The 26962-nt window shown below is 43.4% G+C and overlaps 1 protein-coding gene across 2 annotated transcripts in view; it reads left to right on the forward strand.

The window, feature by feature from the left end:
* The window catches only part of adkb (adenosine kinase b), a 122777-nt gene that overhangs the window by 25914 nt on the left and 69901 nt on the right, over window positions 1-26962 (forward strand). For both annotated transcript variants that reach the window (XM_080458843.1, XM_080458844.1), the window contains exon 5: window positions 25719-25891. In XM_080458843.1, the coding sequence (XP_080314969.1) occupies window positions 25719-25891 (173 nt within the window). The remainder of the gene's footprint in view (window positions 1-25718; window positions 25892-26962) is intronic.

Raw genomic sequence — 26962 nt, forward strand, 5'->3', positions numbered from 1 at the left:
ATTTTCACCTGAACAAATGGCTCCTTTAGACAAAAAGTGCCAACCTTTTACTTTTACTGGCTTCTCGGGAAAGGAGACAGAAAAAAAAAAAACCAGGTGGAGGGAACAACCTAATGCAGCAATAACAGATATCCCAACAAGAGAAAAAGGTGGGATGGGGTCAGTGTGGTTTGTGGTGGGCGGGGGTGAGTTTTTTTGGATTGGAGACGCTTAATAGTGTTGAATAAAGGAACATTTATTTTTGTGCTTCGGCCTGTAACAGCCTCAGGAAATAGCTCAGTCTCTTGATCGGGAGCAAATCCTATTAACTTACAGTGCTCTCACTCAGGGTAATGGGCTCCACCTTGAGACTTGGGAGAACACTTTTTCCCTCTGACACACTGATACCGGTGTCTGGAGGGCTCTGCGTTGGGTAGTCTAACACTTGGGCAGAGACTAATCAAGTCAAACAATCTGCCGGGCCGGAGCAACACAGAGTGGGGATGTTGATATCCAGCGAGCTCATTCAACAGGCCCCTTCACACGTTCCTAACCCAATACCAAAGGATCAGTGCATGGGATCAGTTCAAGATCAGGTTATTCGAGCCCCTGAGAATTGTAAAGTGATCCCGGAGCAGCTTTTGCTTTCTCAGGAGTGATCAGAGCTGTCGGTTCTGTTATAGACTGCTAGGGCCAGGGCCAAAGGGAACTCCTGGGGTCTCCATTTATTTCTGCCCGGCGAGGGAAGGACTGCAAATCTGTGAAAGTGTTTGTGCTGTGTGTGTGTGTGTGTGTGTGTGTGTGTGTGTGTGTGTGTGTGTGTGTGTGTTTGCAGGAGAAAGTGAGAAAGGAGAAACTCAATTTACAGTGTGCGGGTAACCGCCATCCCAGAGCCAATTGGTAGAGAAACGGCAATATCTTTTAGTAAAAAAAACAAAAAGGGGTACCTCTAGTTTATTATTTTCTGTCAGGAATCTGATGTTTCAGAAATGACTGTAGTTAGTTTAAAGCCGCCACATACTGTAATTACCTTACTGCGAGAACCTCCGGAGAAATGTGAGCTCTCTATCAAAGCATAACTACTCCAATTAAAAGACTGCACTGGATTGAAAATCACCTTTGTGGGTGGCAACAGACTTTTTCCTCTTGCTGAAAAGCATCGAAGTGCTCATTTCCGAACACATCCCTCATGGGTTCTTTTTTTGTTTTGTCTGGTTTTTTGTTTTTGCATTTCCACCTTTTGGAACCCTTTTAAAGTCTCATTTAAACATGTCCTGAACGTGGCCGTGCCTCTTGCCATGTGACTCCACTGATGGATCGCCTTAGTCTGAGCCCTCTCATAAATCCATGTTCAATGGCATGTTCTTCTCCTGTCACCATTACCCCTTGTGCCTGCTGTCATCCAGCTGTCTAATGTCTGCAGAGTTACAGTGCGCACCTGTCACATACAATTTATGGCATGCAGTTTGTTGTGTACCATGGGAGTTCTAGTTTCTTAAGAACTTTTTTTTTTTTTTTTTTTCGTACGTTTGATGCAATCTGTACTAAGGATGTATGATTTGGTTTTTTTTTTTTTCCTCCATCTTATGAGATACTTTCAACTTAAACTCCGTCTTTAATTGAATGATTGCTGTTGATATAGCTGGTTATTTAAGTTCCCATCTTTTTTATTTGAAAAAAGATAAAGAAAATAAAAGTGGATCATAACTCCGAATTTAACAGTCTATTCAATGTAACATTTGTTATGTTAGAAACTAAAATACGTCATTTCTTTCTTTCAAGAACCTCATTAAATATGTTCAGCAAGCAAGAAACAAATAGGTGCATTTGCTGGCGATATAAGAATGTTCAGTGATGATGAATAACATTATTTACATATTATATTGTGAGACGCAGCAGTTTGTATAACACACTCAGTAAAAATACTCCCACATGCTGGTGTGGTAAAGCCCCCCCCCCCAAGCCAACCGAATATTTCTGCCTGAAACCATGTTAAATATATCGGTCCAGGTAAAAATAAAATAAAAAAATCCTCCTAATACCAGCCAAACGTTATTGGCTGTTGCATAGACCGTTTCTGTCAGGTTATCATTCCTGGCCCGAGCCACAAACTACTCTGTGTTGAGACGTTTTACCAGAATTACCAGACTCATTTTGGTTGACGGCGATCGCCCGTGCATACGTCTCAATTTGATTAAGCCATTCCCCCAGACCGATCAGATTGTGAGTGAGGCATTGTCTCAATGTTCAAAGCAAAAGCTATTTTTTTTTTTTCTTTGCTCCTCAAGCACTGACAAATTGGACATACCCGGTTTTCTCCTTTGGACAATGACATCAGTTGGCTTGCGACGAGCCGTCGCTGGCTTTGTTTGATATGATAAAAGGAAGTGAATGCACAGCAATTAGATATTTGTTCTGTGTTATTGTTGCACGACTGCGCCACCGCTGCTTGTGCTCTCAGCTAGGATTATCGCCCCTAAGAGGGGGAAGCATTACAAAATGACAGCCTCTCATGTCGAACAAGTCAAGCTGATTCAGTGAATATTGAAGAGGTTCCCACCACATGTTCTCCTGCATGTTAAGGGAGCAGTGTTAACCTTGTTTTGATTTGCATCTCCTTAGCAATTAAGATAATATGTCGTAATTAGAATTTTAATGTACCGCTGTGAGATTTCTGATAATTATACAGAATTCTCTGCGGTGATTTTCTCTTTGCCTGCTTGTCTTCACAGATGAATTCATGGCTGATTAGATCAGTGCTCTAATCAGATTTGAGTTACAATGTAAAATATCTCCCCGCATGTTTCTGCCGGGCTGAGTTACTCCGTGTAACTGTGAAGCACTTAACGTGGCAACACATACGTTCGGCAGTTCACAATTTCTACAAGCGACACGAGTTCAGATAGAACGCCGAGGTGGAACTCCATCCTGTCAGTTCTGTGTAATTAGGTTAAAGACTGGTTAGTTGAGTTACAGGGTTGCAAGGTTGTCTGAAATCAGTCCCTCCTTCACTCCTGCACTACTTCACATAACGAGACGGATATGTGGGACTTTAGAGCTATGCTCTATCACGACAGCTGTGCGATTGCTTACATATTTTAATTATTTTTTTCCCATGTTTGGTTACCAAAAAGGGTTTTTTTTGGGGGGGGGGGGGGGGAGTCATGACAGCAGTGAAGTGATTGTGAGTGAATCATTGATCTTTCATTGTGTCTCAGGAACACATTTCTTCTTCTCAACATGTCTTCGTCTGAGCCACAGATAGAAGAAGCGGTGACCTTTCGGGAGTGCAGCAGTATGGATTCAGGAATAGTAATGGCCCTCTTGTCAGACTGACTGGTCCTGGAGTATTGAATGGATTGACGGACAACGATTAAGGTTGAGGAGCTTATTTTCCCCGAGCAGCAACGTCTTCAGCTCATACATGATACCTCAAGAACAAATGACAACATCAATTTCAGATGTTTAGAAGCATAGTAGCTCATTTCTATGACTATCAATACACTTCTTTTTTTCCCCCGTTTGGTTCATGTGTTCTCGTTTGAATGCGATCTTCTAGACCAGAGGGGGACAATGGTGCCGCTTGTATTCAAATTGTTCCTGCTTCAGCACACAGAACGATTGATAATGAGCTGATCATTATAATCAGGTAGGTGTGCTGAAGTGAGGGCTGTGCTGTTCAGGACCAGGAATGGCGTTCAGGAACAAGTTTAGGTCCATTTTCAGACCAACTTTGGGTTATTTGTAGGCCTCTATGATGTTTATATTGAGGTAACTGCAGATGGAATTGAGGCATGAAAATAATATTGACTTACAAAAGTAGAATCATGAGGAATGTGTGTATTTAATGTTAATATTTTAAACCTATGAACGTTTTTCACACTTTGCGATTGTCCGGATAGTGCCCTCCCCGCAGGCATAGCCACAGATGCTTGACCATGAGGACGCCGCAGTCCAAACTGCCCGAGCTATCGCAAGCATCTTGTCTTGTAACTAAAGCCCCGTTTATGTTTTCAAGTGAAAACAGAAAACTTGTTGTGTTTTAGGAGTCGGAGCTCAGGGTGCTCAGAAAACGTAATCTCACTGAAATGCTGTAGTAAATACTTCTTCTGCACGTCTGTAAATAGATGGACAATAACAACAGTGTTTCCTCCAGAGTGTCATGACTCCCAGTCCATATTCTCCTTGGACTTGGTAGTTTTATATTCAAGTCGCCAGTAAGGGCAATACAACTTCATCGTCTGTCCATACAAATGTCTGTGTACTCCCCGTTGTTGATGTTTAGAGCTCATTGTTGACTGTGTGCATGTGTGTGTGGTTTGATTCCAGAAACAACCAACAGCGCCTACTTGTGGCCTGGCATGCTACCCTTCTCTTTTTCAGCGTTTCTGCCATTTTCATGTAAACGAACATCATTTCCCGAATGTTGCCATGTAAATGCGAAACCTTTCTGAAAACTCCAAAACTATGCTTTTTCCCCTGAAACATCTAAACACGTCCTCAGTCTCAAATCAGATCATAGGTTCATTAACTGGAGTGATTCTCAAACTGGTGCACAAGCGCTTTTGGCTGCATTTTTTTTAAGTGAGTGTAGGAAATAATCAACATTAAAGTATCTTAGCACCTCTGACGTGGCTCGCAGGTTACTACTGCATACACCTCGGTGGAGGCTGGTGGCGCCAGCAAGACGGTGTAAACCCAAAACATTGAGCTCACCTGTGTGGGAGTTTGCTGTTTTCAGCACCGTGGTGTCGTCCCACTCCAATGTACTGAAGGTTGGAAATCCTCTGGACCTTTAAGTGGCTGTTATAATTCCACTGTGTGGTTGTGGTGGCGGCGGCGGCGGCGGTGGCGGCCTCCTCCTCATATTAGAATTTAACGTGTCCCTTCTGTGAACTTCCCATAGCTAATTGGTTAAGCCTCAGGATAATGTCACACCTGCCCAAGTCTTCTCAGGTGGGAAAAGGTTTAAGACCCTGCGCCGACCAACTTGATGCATTGGAAAACAATAATGTCAAACGCACAGCCTCTGGTAAAGCATATGTCTAAGAAGTTACAAAACGTTGTGACGGGAAAAATACCAGGATGAAAAATAATTGATGTCTTGTGTATAGATGACTTTTATTAGATAGAATTGGTGGGGGGGGGGGGAAACACTCAAAATAAATACTACAAAAACTGAATTTGACAAAAGATAAAACAGATTTCACTGGGCCCCACGGTTTGGCTGAGTTATTTACAAAGTGTGATCATAAGACTCTTAAACCCACCAAACACAGAGGACGACAGATGTCAGAACCACAGTTTCCTCGCAGCAAGTTTTTGTTGTTTGTTTGGACTCCTTTTATAAATTTGATATGTAATCGTTCGCTCACAGGTGGTGAAAGCAACACCGTAATAATCCCGCAAGCATATTTAGCTTGGCACAGCTTTGATGAGGAAGTTATGGAACTTTTCTTCACCTAATATGCTCTATAACGCTGGCAGGTATTCTGCCTGGTGACATGATTTTGTTGCAGTGCTGAAAAAGACGACGGAAACTCAAAGGAATCTGGACTTAAATGCTAAATCTTTTTCTCATTGTACACGTCTGGATGGGGAAGAAACTGCAACATCGGTCTGTTTACAACTGTAGTTCTCCATTATCCACCTGTAATGCAGCTATACTCACTGGCTGATTCTCACAATATTGCAACTGCTTAATAAACATTTATGAAAAATGATGAAATTGAACGTCTCTAGTTTAGTTTCCGTGTCTCGTCCCTCAAATTTATACGTGCCGAATCCATTTCAGATGTTTTTTTTTGTCTTTTAGTTGATGAAACAGACATTTAAGAATTAAAATAAGGTTTTCCCACTCGGATTAGTCCCCGGTCCCCACAGTGCGACACGAGGCTCATTCCACATAATGCATATTTCATCAGTATAGCCAACCTCAGTGCATTATACAACTATCCTTGTTTGTTGTGTGTCTGCCCGTGTTTTCACATTGCTGTTTCCTAGCTGCTTGTTTTTATTCAGCATGAGACGGCAGCCAATATTCCCCTTGGCCTTTTCACTACAACAGTACAAACCAGTCAATATTGGCAGGAGAATATTTTCCTGCCCCAAGTTGCCACAGTATCAATACTCGAGGACGATAACAGGGTCCAGGGTAAATGAACAGAGATCTGCAAAGAAAAACTAAACCTGAGACCTCTTTGTGGTGCGAAATTGGCCACCACAAAGGAATTAATGACGGATCCTTCCAGCATAATTGTCTAATTATGCCGGGCAGATGGGGCACTGCTTTAACTAGGACACATTGTGCTACCTCTCCAGACTCTCCACAACAAAAGGCAAACCAGTGTGACAGCCTCTTCAGCAGTGAGTGGGAGGGAGAGTGAAAGAAAGAAAATGGAGAGAGTGGAGGAGAGGAGGAGGAGGAGGGGAGGAGAAAAAAAAACTGGGTCTGTCACCAAGCCATTCCTCCACTCGATATGTTACCACAGAAACAAATGTATGGTGTAAACACTGCGTGGATCACAGCTCCTGGGAGGTGAATCACTGCAGTGTAATGAGGTTGGTTTACATGCTGCTTCTCAGCTTCCCACCCAGGCTAACTCAATACTTAAACCCTCTAATTAAAGAGAATCGTCCACTCGATAATTGATCACATCGGTTGCCTCGGCATACGCCTTCACCGTGCGGCTTCATGCCACTGTTTATTAGAGCTGTCTGCCTGCTTTGTCTCCGGGGAAGGAAGCGAGATGCAGGGGAAGGGGCGGGAGGGATGGAGTAAAGGTAAACATGTAAAGAAATCAAACTCTCTGCACTTGCATGGTGCTGCTAAATTGGCTGCAGAATGTCACTGTACACTCTGTGTCCCCCCGGGGGCATTCAGAAACTTCTGTGCATGTCATGCAGCATAAATACGGCTGACGACTTATTCAGAAGACGTTAAGCTGTTACAACACTGAAGAGACTGTCTCTCAATCACAGTTTTTCTTTTTTTTTTTTTCTCACTGATGAGCTCCTTGTGGAGCCTGTTTCATTTGTTTTTGCGAATTTAAATCGGCTTCCATTGGTATTCCGAAGTTGCAGTTTTATAGAAGCCTGTTGCTGCAAGTATTATTTCCTTTTGTTACAGAGAAGAACATTAATTGGATGTATACAATGCACAAATACAGCAAATGATGCAAATTTATACAATTGTACTTGCTGTGTTTTTATTAATATGCAATTTAAAGCGGGCACAGTTATGGGTGCAGCAGTTGGTAGCTTATAATTAAGAGTCATAATTAGTTGCTGTACAACAGCTAATAGTGTAAAGTGTATTATGAGAGCCCACTGAGAGTTTTTAATTGTATGACTGAGAGTGAAATAAGGCATATATGAACTTCATTTCATTGAATGTTTGTCCTACATGCGGAATTAGTTATATATATGTATATATATTAGGATAAATGGTCTAAATATGTGCATGCATTAGATTGTGGTGTAACAACAATAAGAAATGTATATGCATATTTTTTTTTCTTTGCACTCGGCTCCTAATGTGCTCTAGTGCCTCGTCAGATGGGTGTTATTGACCCACGTTATCTTTACCTCTGCGGTTTATTGCTTTGTTTTGAAGCAGTCAGACAGGAAGTGACAGGACTGACTATTGAGCATCTTCAGCACCTCTGACTTATAGATTTCCTCCGACTCCCCGTGCTGTGGGGTAATTGCTGAGTTTCAGAAATTGATTTATGGAAAGTAAATGTGTCATCAAGGCTCAGACCTGAACCGCGGGGGTCGGTGGATTGACAGTGTTGAAGGGTGAGGTGACAGAAGAAGAAATAGAGGCTGCTTGAGGACCGAAACCGACAGTAGCGTGTGTTTGTGGTTAATGGGTCTGGAGTAAATACGTGGAGAGCAGATAGAGCAGGTTGTTATGGTTTATGCACCTCCAGAATATGGCCCGCCAGCCACAACCAGCCCGTCGGAGAGGGGGCTATTGTCCACAAGAACACTGGGTAAAAATTCTAAAGAAAACTCTTTTAATTTAAAAAAAAAAACAAAAACAAAATTGTTCTCTCCATTTATTTCCACTGCAGATTGAACTATTTCAGTAAGATTAGTAATATAATACAATGCAGAGATCAGCGGAGGGAAAGTTGTGATAAAAGCAGAAGTAACTTTAGTCAAAGTATTTAATTTCTGACATTAATTTTCAAATTGAATGTAATGACTGCAGTGAAATAGGTGCAAGTACAGCAAATTTGTTGAGCTAAAATGTACTTCTTGATGTTGAGAGTAGATTTTCGAGTTAATCATGCGAGTGAAAAGGTGGCACTTCGGCTTCGCTCAGATGTTCAAATACGTTGAGGCTGTTTTTGATGTTGTGTGTAGACCGGGTGGAGGGGAGGAAACCTCCATCTCCCCCCTGCATACTGCATCCCGGAGATCAGCGGTGTAGAATTAAAAAGTTACTTTATCACCGGAAAGGTACCGTTGACATTAGACGTGCATCCTGGATTCTGCAGATATTTTGTGCATTAAGAATCTTTAGCTACGCATAAAGACAAAACGGTGCAGCAGAAGTCATTTCTGATCTTTCAGCAGATTTCGAGAACTAAGTCAAAGCACCAATTTGTTGCATTTATGGACGGATTTTTTTGTTAAATTTGCAATTATTTTTAAAATTCAACTTTTATGAAAAGCACTTTAAGTATGCAGTCGTTGGTATTTAATGGTCAACGTGTCATCAATTATTAGTGGAGCCCACTTCAGGTCAAATGGGGGCTGCATGTATTATAATGAGTTCAACATTTTCTTTAATGTGAGTCAGTTTGGTGAAGATGTACTATAAAAGTCGCTCTATTGAGGTCATTTGTCTCTGAAAGGTTTTCAGTTTGTTTATTCAGTTTATTTTATTTATCTGTCTTCATCCAAACAACACTTTAGATTTGTTTCATCCTGGATATCTGCACTAAAAGAAGTTACTTTTCACTTTAGAAGAGGTAAAATTGTAATGTTTTAAAATATTTTCTGCTCGTGTCATTAATTGATGAAATCTGCTACCAAACGTGCAAAAGAGGAGCAACTTGCTGTAATTGAGACGTATTCATCCGATTGACTTTTTTGAATGACTCGAGTCACTATTATTAGTTTTACTCTATAAGTTGCATCTCATTTGTATTTATGAGCTTCACGGTCACCTACCCTCGACCTCAGGCAAATAATTACAGTTTTCCTTGGCTTGATGTTTTCGTACAAAATGATCGGATCACACTGTCATGTCTCCGTTGGCGGCCGCCCATTTGGCACCTCACCAAAGAGAAACATATTATTACAAAGTGGGTGTAACTTCCTCATGCCAATCACAAAGTGCTGCTTTGGCATTTCTGAATTCCTGCGGCTGGCAGCTCCTCACGATTTCTCTTGACAGTCTTTTAAAGACGACTGCTGGGGTTTTCCCATTATTAACAAGTATTTAAAATGACTGTACAAAAAAAAATTTGAAACCCTGGCATGCGTGATGGAGTCAGGTACAACAGAGGCTTGTGGTTTTTATTTTATTTAATTTTTTTCTTGGCACGTTGTCTTTTGACTCCAGGCAGAAGTAATAAAGTCCAACACAGAAGCGCGCGATGCGTCCTCAAAGCATCAACGCCGCGCCGAGAAACACTTGAAAGCTGGAAAGCAGTCAGATCAGGCGGCGTGTAATCCTCTAATCCACAGAACATCATCATTGTGAAATATGATTTGAGTAATACGTGGTGAAATGTGTCTCACATTAATAATAGAAACCTGCATCTGTGGGTTCAGGATCAAAATAGACAAGACAATCGTGGCATATGCACTATGTGTTCGATTTAATTCCACCGCAGCAACTCACGAGAAAATGTCATCTGTAGTTATTAGGGAATGTGTGGAGACGCTCTGTGTTTCTCTTTCTGTCAACAAATCCCACAAAATTAACAACAAATTGATCCTGTTAGCTGGCATTGTCTGTCAAGGCAAAGCCTCTTCTAACTTCTTTCTCTGCCCGCGTTGCACCTTTCCTGCATTGAGTCACACGGTTGCTAATACAAGATGCTGGAGAATTGCTGTAGTGGAAATTCACCGGAACAATCGACCAACAAATGCACTCGTGTGAACGTTTATTTATACAACGTTGTCATCTTATGGCTCTTACCATCCCAATGAAATGGAGAGGGAGCGATTAACGGGCAGTGCCACTCGGGTAAGGATAACAGTGGAGAGGAAAAACTCTGTTTTAGCAGGACGAGACCTTCAGACTCAGATGTGGCAGCCATCTGCCTCGGCTGGTCGGAGACGGGGGGGATAGAAAAGATAGAAGAGTACCGACGAGGGAAAAGTCAACAACAAACATCGAGGCCCGTGACCTTGTTTTCAATTTTCATAAAAGAATTGCTAACTATATTTCAGAGTCTTTTGATCTGCGGCTAAAAAAGAGAAGAAAAGCCAAAAATAAAGTTTCCCTGTTGGAAGTTTCAAAAAAATAACAAGGTAAGTTTTTCTTGTGAAACTGTGAACACAATCATGGGATTTAGGATTTTATCAGGCTTCTGATTAAGCGGTTTAAATCAACCAAAGGTGTTTTTCAGACCAGACAGTCGGATATCAAAGAGACAATACCAGCTGTTTAATTGCTCCGCTTCTACACTCCTCCCATTATTGAGACGATAAGAGATGATGATCAACGCTGTCTCCTCGTCCCCCCGGTATGACCTGGATAGACCTGACATTTGACCGGTTCATTCGGGGGTCTGCAGATCACATCCATCACCAACATGTTCCTCTGACTTCTGGGTCCTCCGTCACACCAGGAGCTCAATCTGAAGCCTCGGATTTAAGATGGCTCCACTTTTTCATGCCTATTTCCTTGTGTTCTGAACCGTGCATCTTGTTCATAGAATTAACTTGAATAATATTCTAGGTTCTATTGATGGAGATGCACAATAAAAGGGTAATGAATACCACTGTTCTTTTGAAGTCAAGGACATTTGGGTTTGTGATGTGAAACACCACTCTTCTTTCCAACGTGATACCAAGTATTCCCAATATTTCAAAATGGATTCAATAGCAATACTTTGTACAAAAGCTGAATGAAGTGAGGGTAACTTCAAGGTTATGTGGTAAGAGAAAGGAGTTAAAAGTTTTTTTTCTTTCATATTATGAGCAATTGAAAAGACCTCAAGGCAAACGGCGCTTGTTATTCTTCATCTTCGCTCCAAACATAGCTGCGTTAATGGTCAGCCTTCATCTCGGGGGACATTAATACAGCCGCTTTAACTTCATTAATCATAAGAAGAAGAAGCAGTTCAGACAACCAGCAGGAAATAATTACACATTATAAAATAAGTACATAGAGACTGTTGGTATTTCAACAAGGGAATCGTTCCAAAAACACACAAGGTATCGCAACTGTCAGTGTTTTGTTATCAAGCTGCACATCATTAATGTGGGTTTCTTTGGGGGAACTGCTGGCAGCGATGAGAACTTAATGCTGGTTTAGTGGGCTAAGCACTAAAAAGGAGTTTGCATATTCTCCTTGTGCATGGGATTTCTTGTGGTTTTCCGACTTCCTCCCACAATCCTAAAACAGGCCGGTTATTGGATAACCTCAAAGTATTTCACCCGATGTCAGCTGGGATCGGCTCCAGCTCCCCCTGAACCTGAAGAGATGGATGAAGTGCAGCTATGAATTTGATGACAGTTGTTGTTATTTGTTGACAGATTTTTTCAACTGCCCTTCCTTCCTTTGCCTATAAAGGCCTTTGGGGGCCTTTCACATGTATGGCAATAACCGAGCTGATGTTCTAGGACACGACTCTTAAATTAAAGATATAATATGTATGACAGGTTTTCTTTATTATTATTATTTTTCAGTAGTTGGTGTATAGCTCTGTGTAAGACGCCTTCAGAACAATTGAAGTTTATCTCTTTGTGTATGTCGTCTTTCTGCAGAGGCTCCAAAGTGAAGTTAAGTTTATTGAACTTGGCATCACTCCGCGCTCATTGGTTTAATTTCAAGGGTGCGAGAGAGAGACGGAAGCACTTCGCCATGGCTCCGAGCAGATCCTGTGCGCCGTGTTATTGTAGTGGTGACCTTGGTTCTTCTCTAAAAGCCTTCTGTCGGTGCAGATTCTTACAGGCACACAGCCCTGTAGTGTTGGCGGAAAACTCATTGAGTCTGCTCCGCCAAAGCCAACAGGGCAGAAGGGTGCAGGTGTTGCACTGAAATTGGTTTGCTTTTTGCTTAAAAAGTAAAGTGCGCTTCACCCAGAATGGCTCCCTCTCCAAACAGGCTCTGTAACCAGAGTCTGCTCGCTGTGCTTCGCTTTGGGGTTATGGTTTCCCTGGAATTAAGAAGTCTGTTTACACTGAGCGAAACAAATATGTGAATTGGATTTTGATACTAGACTGTATATATTTGGGTTATGAAAACTGCTCAGACTGTGATATGTGGCCATTCCAGTAAATATGTGTGTGGGAGGAGAAGTTAGGTGAATCAGGCTTGGCTGATGCTCAGTTTTTAAAGATTATTATGCGACTGTGATTTCAAGGAGAAAATAGCCTGAATGAGATCGAATTCTGTTTTCTTGGCAGAAGGGAAGGCTTGTTGGCACACAAGACAATATCTAAATAGAAATCACATTTTTCACTCAAGTTAGATTTAGCTGGAGTACACTGTCCTCCTTTCTGGCTCGGAAACTTTGCCATCTAAAAATGTTGAAGTCGTTGCTGCTCAGTTTCATTATTTTAAAGTTATCGGTGCGCCGGCTGTTCTATCTGGCGAGGAGAATCCATTTGGTAGTACTGTGTACGTAACGCCAATCTGCCCCAGACCTTAGTTTCTTCTCCTAACCTGCAAAGCATTAAATAGGTCAGTAATATTTCCCCTCTTCCTCTTTTTTTTTTTTTTTTCTTCTTTCTTTAATTCTGTGGGGTTTGTGAAAGCGTGCGGGACACAGAACCAAATCATTAGCATGGATGGAATCCAGAGCATTAATGGTAACCAGGCAGAGTCGAATGACATTGTTATTGCAGCCGTTCCCGGGAAAGTGAGGGGAGCCGAAAATTTATATTTGATTTATAGCAGGGTTTGAATTTATGTTCCAACTCTCAATAGGAAAGTAAGTGATCTTCGCCCGGCTTCTCGCAGGAGAGGGGCCCACGGCATCTGGTGCTGGAAACATCTCTGTATCAAACAGTTTCTTCTAGTTTCTCTTTGCACTGCTTAACCACCAAGAATTTACACCTGTAGGGGGATATAGTATTACTGTGTTTATTGGACTGGATTCAAGTCTGAGCCTTGAGAAATTATCAGACGAGTGAAATAAGCTGCTCTTTGTGGGGAAACGTTGTGCAACAGGCTTCTCCACGCACTTTATTTTTGTTGTGCTCAAACTGATTACCTGCTATTTGCTGCCATGCTATTCATGATTGTGGCGATGGAGCTAAGTCATTATTTACCTTCGTTTATTGTTGTTCTGAATTGTATTTAATGGCTTGGATGTCTGCGCAGTATTGCGAGGACTATAGCATGGATATAAAGATCTTTGATTTGTTCAGCTCAAGTGTGGTTATTTATTGAGAGATCTTCCTCCAGCAGCACAGAAATATACTGCTCACTGTCACTGCCAGTGTGCGTTTGAATCCTCGGAACATCGTATCTTTGCATTATTATCTGCTTGAAATGATGATACAAATACCATTCTTTATGGTTTGGTAATAACTGCCTTATTTTTCATGGGGACGCAGAGCATTATTTATCACTGGCAGTGTTCATGGGGATTAATGATGCATAACTCTGTTGGAGTTGTCTGGCGTACAGCACCAGCCGAAGGAATCTGGAAGGTTATCAGAGCAATAAATCCCAAGTTTTTCTCCGTTGTTTGTCACGATGCACTGCAGCAGCCAGTAGTTATGATGGTTCCAGCTCTCCCCGCTCTGTAAGCCGTCAGGAAAATAACACAACTTGTTTAAGCTGCCAGTTGATAAGGTGGAATTTGATCGCAAAACCTCAAAGTTCAAAGCGAGCAACCGTGTTTTGTTTTTTTTCCGTCTTCTTCTTCTTCTTCTCCTTCTTTCTAAATCTCATCCCTATTACTTCGACTGTGTCTGCTTCCAACCGGATGATGGGGTGCGGATAAGGAGCGCGCCGCACACTCCCCACCTCTGATGTTCGTTCTTGGCAGCGAGAACGCGAGCACAGTCTGTTCAGCCTCGCATTTTAACTGTTTTGTCAATTGCCGTCATCCAATTCTGTTATGTCTATAAAGTGAAAATTAAATTAGGTGTGCAGATTGTTACACAAGTTCAATCTATACCCTCCCAGCACCACCCCTTCTTTCATCATGGCTTATTTTCTCTGTTTAATTTATTGACTAAATTGCCCCTTTAACTTGTCAAGCAGGAGGAAGCCATCCATGCATTGTCCATGATCCGGGCAGAGAGGAAGATTCAGTCAATTAGTGCAATGATGGAGCCTTTACTGCGGTGAGCTCACTGATTGAATGGCATCCTTCTCAAGGTCAGGCCCGAGCTAAGAGCTATTTTCTGCTTACCTGTGCAGCCAGCCGGCCACAGAATCTGCACACAAACTGCCTTTACACGGGCGAGCTTAGTAAGCGGAGAAGCTCATCACTGATATTTCCAGCTGGTAACATAAAGAGGAACCTCTGCGCCTGCAGAAAAGGACACAAAGGCATGAGTAATATGATAAGTGGGATCTTACTACAGTGCGTAAAGACATTTGGAATGTTGTTTTTTTGATCTGCGCCAAGGGCCGAACCGTATCCTCCCATTGTGTCCCTGTCAAAGTAAACCGCCGTGTTTAATGTGAATCGTTTTGCTGACCGAACGTGCAGACTGGGTCAGAGGTCAAGCTGGGAGCACAGCTGTTTCGTCTGCTTTTTTTTTTTTTTTTTTTTTGATGATGAATGTGAAGTGTCAGCTGTTTGGGGCCCGATTTCCTCGAAAACACAGGCTAATATAACGTAGCACGACCGCCATCATTTGCTGTCTTAACGTTTGCAGACCAGCATCAAATGTGTTTAAATAACCGTTAAACCGTGCTAAAGCGCGATCCAACGGTGCATCAATTTTCAAGACTAGGAATAAGAATAACGAGGATATCTGAGATGTGCTGCTTCTGCTGAGTGATCCTTGCTCATCACTCTGCAGATGATAAACTGTGACACAAAGCGCAGTCATAGCGCTCATTAGAGCCCGCTCCCTCCCTGCAGTGATGTTTTGAAGTGAATTTTTTCTGCACTGCCACGTTGAATTTAGCCGGGCCTGACCTGTGCGGAGCCTTCAACCGGGGCTGTCGTTTAGCGTATGTTTGCGGAATAAAAAAAAAAAAAAAAAGAAGAAGAGAGAAATCTCTTGGGGAACATGGATCACCCGCACTGTCACCGTATCCGAGGGGGGCGCTGCCACCTCCGCGAGATCAAAGCACCGTGCAAATCCACCACACTGCGTCGAGAGGGGAGTGGTGGAAGCGGAGGCCAGAACGGATTCACCTGTGCAGGGGCCGCCCACAGCTGCGCTCCTACCAGCTGGAGCCCTCGGACCACAGATAGGATTAGAGGCTTTAGCTGCAAAGGTCCCTCATCATCTCTCTGCCCGGACCTTGTGCGGCAACAACCCCTGCAAACACAAATGCCATTTTATGGTCGCTTAATAACGGCCTCATCCTCACTTCATACGCGCTCACACTCCGTAAATCAGCTCATGTGCTTTTATAGCCGCTATTGTCTCTGCAGATAAAGAGGACAACCCAGCAGCCTGGGACTCCCAGCCCATGAATCTGGTGTGGAGGCATTTATTTTTTCTTTTTCTTGCCACCCCCCCCTACATCCCCATCCTCAGATTAGTATCACTGAACAGCCCGCCATTGTGATGCTGCTCCCTGGCTTCTGTATCCCAGCTCAGCCCCTCATGCCTGCCAGGTAAACCCGTCTGCCTCTCTGTTGCCGCGATAGGGGAGTTTGGCTCTGACTGACTGAAACAACATCACCTTGTTTATCCTGTAAATAATTCACCCCTTCCGGGCAACAGAAACAAAATCAAGGTTGTGTGTTTAACAAGGGAGGCGAGGAATGAGAGGAGCCAGGGAAGTAAAAAAAAAAAAAAAAAAAAAGAGAGAAAAATCAGGTGTTTCCTTTTTAGATAAACTTGGCGCCTGGAGACAGCGACACATCCCTGATTCCTATGCAGCGCGAAGATGCTGCAGTGAGATGTGTTAGGTGTGCGAGTGTGTGTGTGTGTGGGGAGGGAGGGGGAGAGAGGTGTGGAGGGGGTTTTATTTTGTGTGCTCACTGAACTTGCCCTTTGATAGCTCTCTGAAGAGGGTGCAGCGATACTGTTGGGGGACATTCTTGTCGCGTTTAACATCAGAACCTATGGAGTGTGTCGGCGCGTCATCCGGTGTGATGCTCATCATCGGGGGCTGTTCCTGGGAGCTGTCACCTCCCCTCTCCGTGACACGCGCGTTGTGTGTGTGCGTGGACATGCGAGATGCCTTCGTTTGTTTGGATGTTTTGTGTTGTCAAGCATCGCTTCTCCCCCTGGGTTAGTGTACCAGTGTGTACAAAAGACAGACTGTTTACCCCCCCCCCCCCCCTCCTTCTCGTCGTTGTTGCAGACCGACACTTTTAATCCATTTGTTATAATTCACTTGGTGCATAAAAGAAAATTAGACAATCACACCAGAAATGCTAGAAAACACCAGAAAATCACTTGGCTGAAACAGGAGCGATTGCAATCAAATATTAGAGAGAGAGAGAAAAAAAAAAAGCAAATAATTTTCTTCTGAAAAGTGTAATGACATTGTTGCAGCTGTCTCTACTGCTGCTTTTCTTGGCAGCGGTTTGAAAATTTCGCATTACGGTTAATGTGATTAAAATGATCAGTGTGATCAGTACGATCATGGCGTTGTCAAATTCAACCGTGAATGTTCTCAAATTAGACTGAAATATTAGACTTTATACTGGCACGTCTCAAAAAATACATTGGAAAAGTTAATTTTCCCTTTGATTCAAATATGTTTTTGATTCTGTATGATTGTAGACTATTAATAAAAAATGTTGCTCAAAATTATATGGAATTACCGAAGGTTTGGACATTTTTTCCCCTATTTTAACAAAACCACATAATTATCCAAATTCAAATTAAAAGAAACGCTTGAAACTTTTTAAGTCATCCCCTTCACTATTAACTTAGTTTGAGTCATCAGAGTCAACCTCCTACACATGTTTATGACAATATATGTTATATCTTTAAGGAGTTTCTGGAGTCCAAATAATCAAGAACTAAGGATTGCAGAGGAAACCACTGATGGTATGAGTGCAGTCGAAAGTGTTGTTTTTTTAAAGAATTTTCCTTTGAGCTTGTTCAGCAGACAAGTAACGATCCTCATTCAAACCCATTTTCACACTTTAGACCTGTAAGAGAAAAAAATAAGAGAAAGTTCGGTTGGTTCTCATAAAATCTATATTTTGAGCTTCTATCTCTAATGGAATTGCCAAAGACCAATGTTTTTAATCTTTTTCATGAAATGGTGGTTTTGTACTATAATTAAAATTTCACCCCGTAGACGCCAGTTTTGATCATATAACATGAACAGTTTTTTTTAAAAAGAAAAACATGATAATCAAAGAGAATTTAAAAACTGCCCATATTTTTACGATGAAAGGACCAAAAAAAAAAAAAATTACAACACAGGAGCATTTACTACAACATTCATGATCTATTCTGACGAGAGGTTAAAACAAAGTAAAACCAGTTCAGATTGGTTTGCAGCCATGAAGGATTCCCTTTGTTCTATAAAAGAACCCCATCACAGTTTGTATTATTTTGCAAAACTTCACGAAGTTTGCGGCGGAAAAACTGCACGCAAGAATAATATTTTTCACTTTAGTTTGAAGGGTCTGGGGTCATTGAGGTTACACCAGAAGTCTGTGGTACAAAACTCGGAATAAACAGTTAGAACATATCTAAAATGTCACACACAGTTGAGATACAGTGGATATAGATAATCCTCAAAAATGTTGAAGTTGAATAAAAATGTTTATAATGTATAGGGGGATAAAAACAATAGCCAACTCTATCTTAGTGAATCTACATACATTTTCTGAACAGGGCACAAGATTTTCAATATTTTAATAAGTACAAGTTGAAGAAACTATCATTGGTAGTCCATTATTGAATATTGACCTAATATACCATATAGACAAAACTCCCCAATTGTTTCTTCCGGCAGCAATCATCCAAGATGTATTTAAAATAAAAATACAAGGCTACATTATCATCCACAGATCTTTGTTTTGTGCCCTTAAAAATAACACACTTTGCGTCTTAGGTGGGAATCAGCCATGAAATGACTGTTCCTTGATTAATTATGTAATCCTGTTGTGGCCTCGAGTGCATTTGGCAAACAGTGGCTGATGCAAATTGATTTGCATTCGCACAATATTTTAAAGCAAAGTGTCTAATGAGGAAAATGTTTCACCATTATGCTTTAGTTCCCACAAAAACAGGTTGTTGTGGCGGCACATGGCAGATTTAAAGATCGGAGCGTGAACGAATAGGACACCAATACCGAATTTGATTGATAAATCGGCAATAGGATTATTAATGTTTGATGTGTGATTGGCTCAACTCGTTAAAAAAATGTGATGTGGTCATCACTTAGGATGATTTATAGAGATAAACATAACGAAACTCTGATTCCATGAGCTTTTTAAAGGTTGAGACGGAGTTCTGTGATCCTCTGTTGTTGCTAAATAGTGTCAAAACAATAGAAAATGATTCATTGTCCAAACACTCGCAGATTGCAAAGCACATTTGAGCATCAGCAGAACATCAGTCAGCTTTATGTTGTCCTGCAGCCAGAGCCGAAAGCCGCGTGACAACTGTGAAACATCCATTACAAAGGCAGACTTGAGTAGTGATACACCAAGCCTCCCACCATGCTGGTGTGTCAGCGAGGGACAAGCCAGGCTACGAACAAAGACGGCCAGGATCTGGGTATTTGAAGCTGATATTGGGCTGGTTTCCCGTCGGGCTACATGCTATGCCTCCCCCTTTGAGTGTTGATTGCAGACAGGAGAATGTGGTTGACTGATCTGAAAGGAAATTACTGGAGAGAGAGCTTATCCATGCCTTTGACTGATAATCAGCTCATTATCGTGTTGATCATTTACAGCTCTCCCTCTCGCCCGCTCTCTATTCTTTTAGCTGTGTCACTGAAGCAGAGCACAGAGACTTTTAATGGCTTGGCATGGAGCCCGCTGTGCTGAGGCAGAGTTAAAACGACCACGCTAGCCCTGGCTAGTCTCCACTTTTACACAGTACAGGTCCCCACCCCACTTATCAACTCTCCCAGGGAAAGGGGGGCGGGGGGGGGGGGGGGGGGGGGGATTTAAGAAAAAACAACAACAGCGACAACAACATATGCAACCCCGCGACGCGAGCCGTGCCCTAGCACCCCAACATGGCTAACTGTGCATGAAATTGAACTGATTGGAGTTATTGACCAGAAGGCTCCAGCCCCTCGGAGGACGGGAGGCGGGGGGGGGGGGGATGGTGCGGGCGGCTTGTGTGTTACCTGATTGAGTGAAAAATCCTCGGCCGGTTGCTTTGATGCCAGGCACTTTACAGGAAAGAGTGATTTAATGGAAGCTGCCAGACCTCATCAATGTCAGTGCTGGCGGTGAGGACCCTCGGCTCCAGCACTGCTTCATATAAAATCGCTCGCTATGACAGGTCCTGATGGACACATGTTTGCTAGTTGTTTTAACTACACAGTAAAAAGAAACACTGACATCAGCCTCCACCTCTGACTCCAGAAAAGAGGCTGTGGAGCGAGGAGAGGCTGTTAGCGGCCTCACCGCCGTGCAGCACCCCTCTCCTATTTTGGGCGTCTCTAAATAGCCCTATTGAATTCTTGCTGAGGTTGATAAGCCTATAATTAATGTGACCATCATTAGGCATGGTCGTGTTCCTCCCAAGAGGAACCCGCTGGTGAGGTGAGTCGAGGAGACTTCTCCTCTGTTCCCGTTGTGAAGGAGTGGCGTGAGAAGTTGAAAGGAAGTGACGGCCGGCCAGATTTCCCCCCCGTGACGTGCAGGAGGCGCCACTTTGTTGTCAACCAGCAGGATAACGCACGGCGTCATCTATCAACTCCCCGCAAAAAGCCCGCTGTGCCACGTCTTCAGTAGATCTGAATTGCATTGGAATTGCATCATTAATAGAGCAGAAATGATTCCCAGCAACTCCGGGAGAATACATTGACCCCTGAGGGAGACTAGAAACAAGACAATGTTTTTACAGGAGGAAAATCTAAGTAGAGGTCCCATTACCACTTCATCAATATACAGCAGCAAGTGGGAGAGAAGATGCGAGGAGGGAGGAAAAGGAGGTGGGGGACAAAAAAAAAAAAAAGGCGAGGGAATGTAATGGCTTATAGTGCTAATGGCAGTCTGAGCACTCAAGTCCCAAACATTCAGCCGCCTCATCTCATCTGGGCTGTGTAATTGCCCTCCTGGAAGCTGCCACGCAAGGCGGCTGCCTCCGAAGTGAAGAGTGGCAGCTGCTGGATGTTGAGGAGCAGGCTGGGGTCAGCTCCCCAAGTGAGGCTCCTTGCAACCACGAGATGTCATAATTAATAGCTATCTGGGCACCCTGGGGCACCACATTTTAGGTGTGTAGGGCTGGATGGGATTATTTGGCTAAATTGGAAGTCAAAATGCTCGATTTATTCTGTGCTTAACATAATGTATACTTATCATCACTTTGCCTGTAGCGAGTAAGTGTAGCATGTCACCCCCACCCCCCCCCCCACACTCTTGCTTTTCATGGATGTTTTCCTCTTGTTTGTATTTCGTTTCTCTGCCTGCATCTAATCGTACCTAGAGATATGTTGCTGGTGTATCATGGGAACCTATTAATCTTTGGGGACTAGCGTTCTCCCTAGTTAAGTAAATATACATGAGCTGCTGTGCGAGATACAAGCTCCCAGCACCTTCATGAAAATCTGTTACTCTCTCTCTTCCTGTCTTCCTCACTCTCTCACCCTCTCTCTCTTGCTCTTTCTCTCCCTAACATGCCGCCTGGGGGCAAATCTCACTCTGTCTCATCTGCTGCTTAATTTCACTGGAGCGGCCCTCAGTAATGAAGCGCCTTGATGTACATTTGCCAATTTCTGCCTCTGCCACTGCGATATAATTGGGATGTGACTAAGCATGAATACCCAGCACAGGGTTGGTTGACCTCTCGGCGACCCCGCGAATCGCGCTTTTGTCATAATGGCGGTATTATCTCACATAATCTGGGAATGGAGAGGGATTGTCTGCAGGGTGCCAGGGATGGAAATGAATTGATATAACTCCTTGCTCCTGTGCGCCACAGCGGAGGGGGATAAAGAGTGCGAGATACATTTTTTTACATGATCATAATGAAGACATTTTCTTCTTATCTATTGCCGCTTTGTGTTTATTGGAGTAGGAGAGCAGCTTCTGGCAAACGCTGGTGCGGGTTTTTTTTAGGGAAGGGAGGGAGATTTGATGCTGTCGCAGGAGAGAGGATTTGTGTGTGTGTGTGTGTGTGTGTGTGTGTGTGTGTGTGTGTGTGTGTGTGTGTGTGTGTGTGTGTGTGTGTGTGTGTGTGTGTGTGTGTGTGTGTGTGTGTGTGTGTGTGTGTGTGTGTGTGTGTGTGTGTGTGTGTGTGTGTGTGTGTGTGTGTGTCAGCCTTGTCCCTGTGTGGGTGCACCGTGTGCTCACATGTTAGTGTGTATGTGTGTCTGTTAATGACCCTGTAAAATGACAAGCTAAGCTGGCAGTGAGAGTACAGCCGACGGTCAGAGAGAGGGTGGAGGAGGTGGAGGTGGAGGAGGTGGGAGAGTTCAGATGGAGGTGTGGGGAAGGAGGGCAGGAGGGAAATAGAAAAAAAAGAAAGAGGGAGCATGGTTGTGAGGTGGGTGGTTGCTGTGATTCACCATGCTGTCATCAGAGGGACTGAGGCCCCTGAGTGGCCCTCTATATTCCCACCTGAGAGGCTTGCAAATGGAGGGGCCGCGCTGTCATTATTTACAGCCCGCAGCTCCTAACCTTGGATTCGGAGCTCATCACAGCGCAGGGAAAATCAGATTGGACTTGACGTGTACCCGAGCCAGTGACCTTGATAAGTGCGAGGTGCCTGCAGCAAGAGGTTGGGGAAGAAGAGCTCGGATTTGTGCGTACGTGTGTTGTTTGTGTGTTTGTGCTTTTCCACCAGGTTGGGGTAGTGTGTGTGTGTGCGTGCGTGCGTGCGTGCGTGCGTGCGTACGTGCGTGCGTGCGTGCGTACGTGCGTGCGTGCGTGCGTGGCATCGCTGAACTATGACTCAAGATGACACGTGGAAGGGCCGCTCGTGGGCCAGCAGGGATACAGCAGACATACGAGCCATTGGGACTGTTCACTTTACAAGGCGCAGTGCTGATTAGAATAGTCGATTAATTCATTTGCATTTCAACAGAGAATCAACTGTTGTGATTTATTTTAACTGAATATCAGCTTAAAATGTACCTGTCGTAGTTAAGAGGTATAAAAGTGAACTCGAGGTGAATTTAGGTTGACGTAGCCATACTGGGGGGGGGGGGACGACGAAGTTACTGAACCATAACCGAGAGGTGGGGGCAGCGAGCATCGCTGGTTTGAATCCTACCGTCGATAGGTCACCGCTGTGGGTCCCTGAACAAAGCCTTTCACCTCAAACTGCACAGGTTTGATACAAGACGCGTGTCGAGTGTAAAACCTCAACGTGTGGATCACATAATCGGCTGTGGCGACCCTGGAAATGAGCAGCCTCACCCTCACTCGATCAACGGTGAAATCACTCCTTTACTATGAACAAATTTACAAAGAAGGACAGGTTTGGAAATAAAACGTAAAAGACGAACCCACATCTGCTTCATCTTCAGTTTATCGGGTTCATCCATCCATTTCTTTTATACTGCTTTATCCAACTTAAGGTCATGGATCAATCCCAGCTCATAATGGGTTTGTTCAGTTCATTTATACCTTTTACATTATTTCTGAACGGTATCATTCATTCATTCATCATCCTTTTATGTTGTTGCTCGGTTCAATCAGTGATAGAATCTTAGACCTACAATTAGCCCGACAAAATCTCACGCTTCAGTCACAAAGCTGTTGTAGGAAATGTAGGAAATTATAAATGTATTTACACTTGAATCTTTTCCACCGTAGGATGAAGAAGCTGCTTTATTAGAAACAAAGGTTTTACCTGATTTGTCGCCACTAGAGAACATGAGGATTTGTATCTTTTAAGAGGAGGCAGCGCAGCGGTGTAACACTCTTACCTCACCATGAAATGACCTTGGTTCGATACCAGACGAGATACTCTCCGAATTTTATGGACCCATTTGAATGTAGTTTGCATATTCTCTTTGTGTGCAGCTTTTATTTTTCTCCAGCCATTCCTGTTTCTCTCTCTCAACTGAAATACCTGCTTGTTCATTGTGTTTTCGTAGTTGTGGGGCAGAATCCCGGTTTGAACCAAAGTAAAAAAAAAATATATATATATATTTTTAACATCTGACCAGAAGAAAAACTGATTCTGCAACAAAACCTCCCCTGTAATATTTTGTACCGAGTTAAAAGTAATTTTTGTGGTATAATTTTACGAGCTCAGAAATCATCAACAGCTTGTAAAATGTGCATAATGGAAGAACTTCTGCTGCAGATTACACATCAGTTGTGATAAACTGCCAGAATACAGTGATTCCAAAGCCGGTTACATCCTGTGTTTGGTATGCCTACATCTGTTAGCTCTGCAGTCCACTCACACTTCAATTTACCTGCCCCAGCGTTGGTTTGGAAGCGTACCTGGCCCTACTTTTTGAGCAGATTCGGTCCACTTGTTTGGTACAGATGGCTGCATTCACACTTCAATTCAATTTTATTTATATGACAACATAGTCCTCTCAAATCACTTTCACAGAGAAAAAATACCCAACTATTCCACATGAGCAAGCAGAGATGAGGCGAAAAGCAAAAATTCTTAACGGGAAGAAACCTGCAGAACCGGAACGGGCGACTTTCTGCGGTTCCAGTTAGGGTTAGGGGATAGGAGGACAGAAAAAGGAGAGGACCGGGACAGAGTGCAACAAACAACAAACAGATTATCATACTAAATCAAGATAATCCGCAAGTTTTACTTTCACCGTCAAGAGATCCTGCAGGAAAGGTACAGAGAGAGAAAGAGAGGACGAACTGCAAGAAAGACAATTTTAGTGACGTGCAAAGCTGAAAAATGGCCGTATGGAGAGTGACAACGGAGAGGGGAGAGGCTTGGTGCATTAAAAGTCTCCCAGCAGTCTAAACCTGGAGCAACTTAACAAGAAAATAGTGCATGGTGGCCCGAACCAGCCCTAAATGGAAGCTTTATTAGATAAGAAAATATTCAACCTGGTCCTAAATGTAGAGACTCTATTAATTCAATTCAATTCAACTTTATTTATATACAGTAGCACCAAATACCTGCCTGATAACTATAACTGATAACTCTTAGAAACTAATAGATAAACTAAATTCCAGTGATGTGACCTCTCACTGCATCATTTTGAATCAACCGAAGTCCTCTTAAGAAGTTATTGAAACACGCTGATGATAGAGAATTACAGTATTTTAGCTTATGGCTTAATTTTTCGGTGTTCTGTGTCAACATGTTCCTGATTTGAGCGAAATTACGCAGCTGCGCACTCGTCTCGTGGGAGTGGAAGGATGCGTTTTGGTACCAAACAGCTCCTAAGAATTTCACAAACTATCAAAATAATCTTTAATTACTACCTGCAGAAATCAAGTAAACCTGTCCTGGTCAGTTTATTTCTTAAACTGACAGCCAACGTTGAGCTTCTCCCGGGTAGTTTTATTTTTCTTCGGATTATTTATTTCCTCTCCCCATCTGAAGGTGTCTCCTTTAGACTTAAAGAGGGGGATTGGTGGCAGGTGGGTTGCGAAATAACAGGGGGACGCATCTCAGGACCGGTGATGAAAATGCATTTTTCTTCCCCTACCAAGATGCTATTTGGCCGTGTGAAATGATTAATTTCACACATATACAGGTCATCCCCAAAAGCAGCAACATCTCATTCACAAGGGGCCCCCGTCAGCAACAAAACAGGAGGCTGCAATAAAATGAGCAAACAGCAGCATGTAGTGTGCGTCAATAAATCTTTGGAGGTTAAACCTGAGCACTGTAGAATTTGAGCATCCCCCCCCCCTTCCACCCCCCCACCTCCCCATCAGGTAAAAGTCACTGAGTACATCAAGACTGCCGAAACTAAAAAAAAACAAAAAAAAAAACGGCCAGCGAGCAGTTCGGGGGAGTGTCCTGTGGTAGCGGGTACACACTCTGTCACACATGCACACACAGTCTGTGTTTGCATAAGAAGGATGAAGCCTTGAATTATGGGGTTTGTGTAAATAAGGAGATGAGACTGTTTTTAGCACACAGGGAGGAAGGAGTGCTTGGATGAGAATAGTGCCTCTGTGTGGAGTGGAATTGGTCTTGGGTTGTTTACGACAGCTCACAGCCCTCATATATCACAAGCAGTATGTTTGCCGTGAAGCTACAGTTTGTGTGCCATCTGCCTTGGCTGAACTTGACCCTTCAAACAGACTTATATTTTGTAAACTGAGCTTCACTGTAACCGGTTTTTATTTGCTCTTCCTCAGTGGATGGTCCAGGAACCCCATAAGGTGGCTACCTTCTTCGGATGCATCGGTACAGACCATTTCGGGGAGATCCTGAAGAAGAAGGCCGAAGAAGCCCACGTCGACGCTCACTATTACGAGCAAAACGAGGAGCCCACCGGCACGTGCGCGGCGTGCATCAACGGAGACAATAGGTTAGCGACCTTTCAGTCACCCCCGACCAGGAGGCGAAGCTGTCGCTCCGGTTTGAAGGAGTCATTTTGGTTCATGTTTGCTTCCTCGGGCAGGCAGTCGAATTCTCTGGGCTGGAAGTCATAACAGGGAATCATAGCTCAGCTCCCACATCAAAAGCAGAGAGAACAGCTTGATCGTGTTTTTCCAGGCCCCCACTCGGTCTCCGCTGCCCCAGTGGGTTGTCATCCATCTATAGGCTGACAGTAGCAATGTGTTAGGGATGCCTGGGCTATCCCAGCTCTCACCTGTCAGCCTTTTCGACTGTAAAAAGGGGCCTTAGCATCTCTGGCGACTCCCACGCTTGCATTATCATCAGCACGTCTGGGAGCAGAGGTCAAAACCCGTGCCGAGACACACAAATATCACTAACAGGAAGGGCTCCAGTTCATGATGGACCAGGTGTGGATCAATAACCTCCTTCTCTAAACACTCCCCTCCTCTGCAGCTACTGGAGTTGTCAGTCAGTCAACGACTGGACCCCGACCGCCCCGGGAGCCAGCCCTGCTGAATGTTCTTAGTGGGCTTGTTTGATGCGGGCTCTGACACCTGAAAAGGTCAGGTGCCGTGCTCAGAGAGACGAGCTCTGTAATATTTCTTACAGGTGTTTAACAGACAGCTCAGGAGGCCAAAGGAAAGGTCGCCGGCAGGGCCAGATTGGAGGGGTGATGGCTTTGAAGGATTTGGAGCCAGTATGTCACAGGCTCCAGGCTTTGATTAGTGCAACTCTTCAAAGAAGAAAAAAAAAATCCACCTCCCTCACTCTATTCTGGCAGTTTGAGCTCCACTCTGCCAAGATCCCATAGATTAAATCATCATACATATTTTTTTAAACGTATTCACTCTTTCCATGTGTACGGTTGGTAAAACTCAATATGTGGTCCCCTGCAGTTATATTGATTTTTGCTCATGTTTAGATATTTGAAATAGTTTAGTTTTATCTGCAAGACTTTCCAAATGTAGTTAATTTGCGATGTTTGTTTTTACAAGATGATTTTCAATCACTTGCTTTTTTCCCCAGATCCAAGTCTAAA

This window comes from Lipophrys pholis, assembly GCF_963383615.2.
Source record: "Lipophrys pholis genome assembly, chromosome: 1".
Taxonomy (NCBI): Eukaryota; Metazoa; Chordata; class Actinopteri; order Blenniiformes; family Blenniidae; genus Lipophrys; species Lipophrys pholis.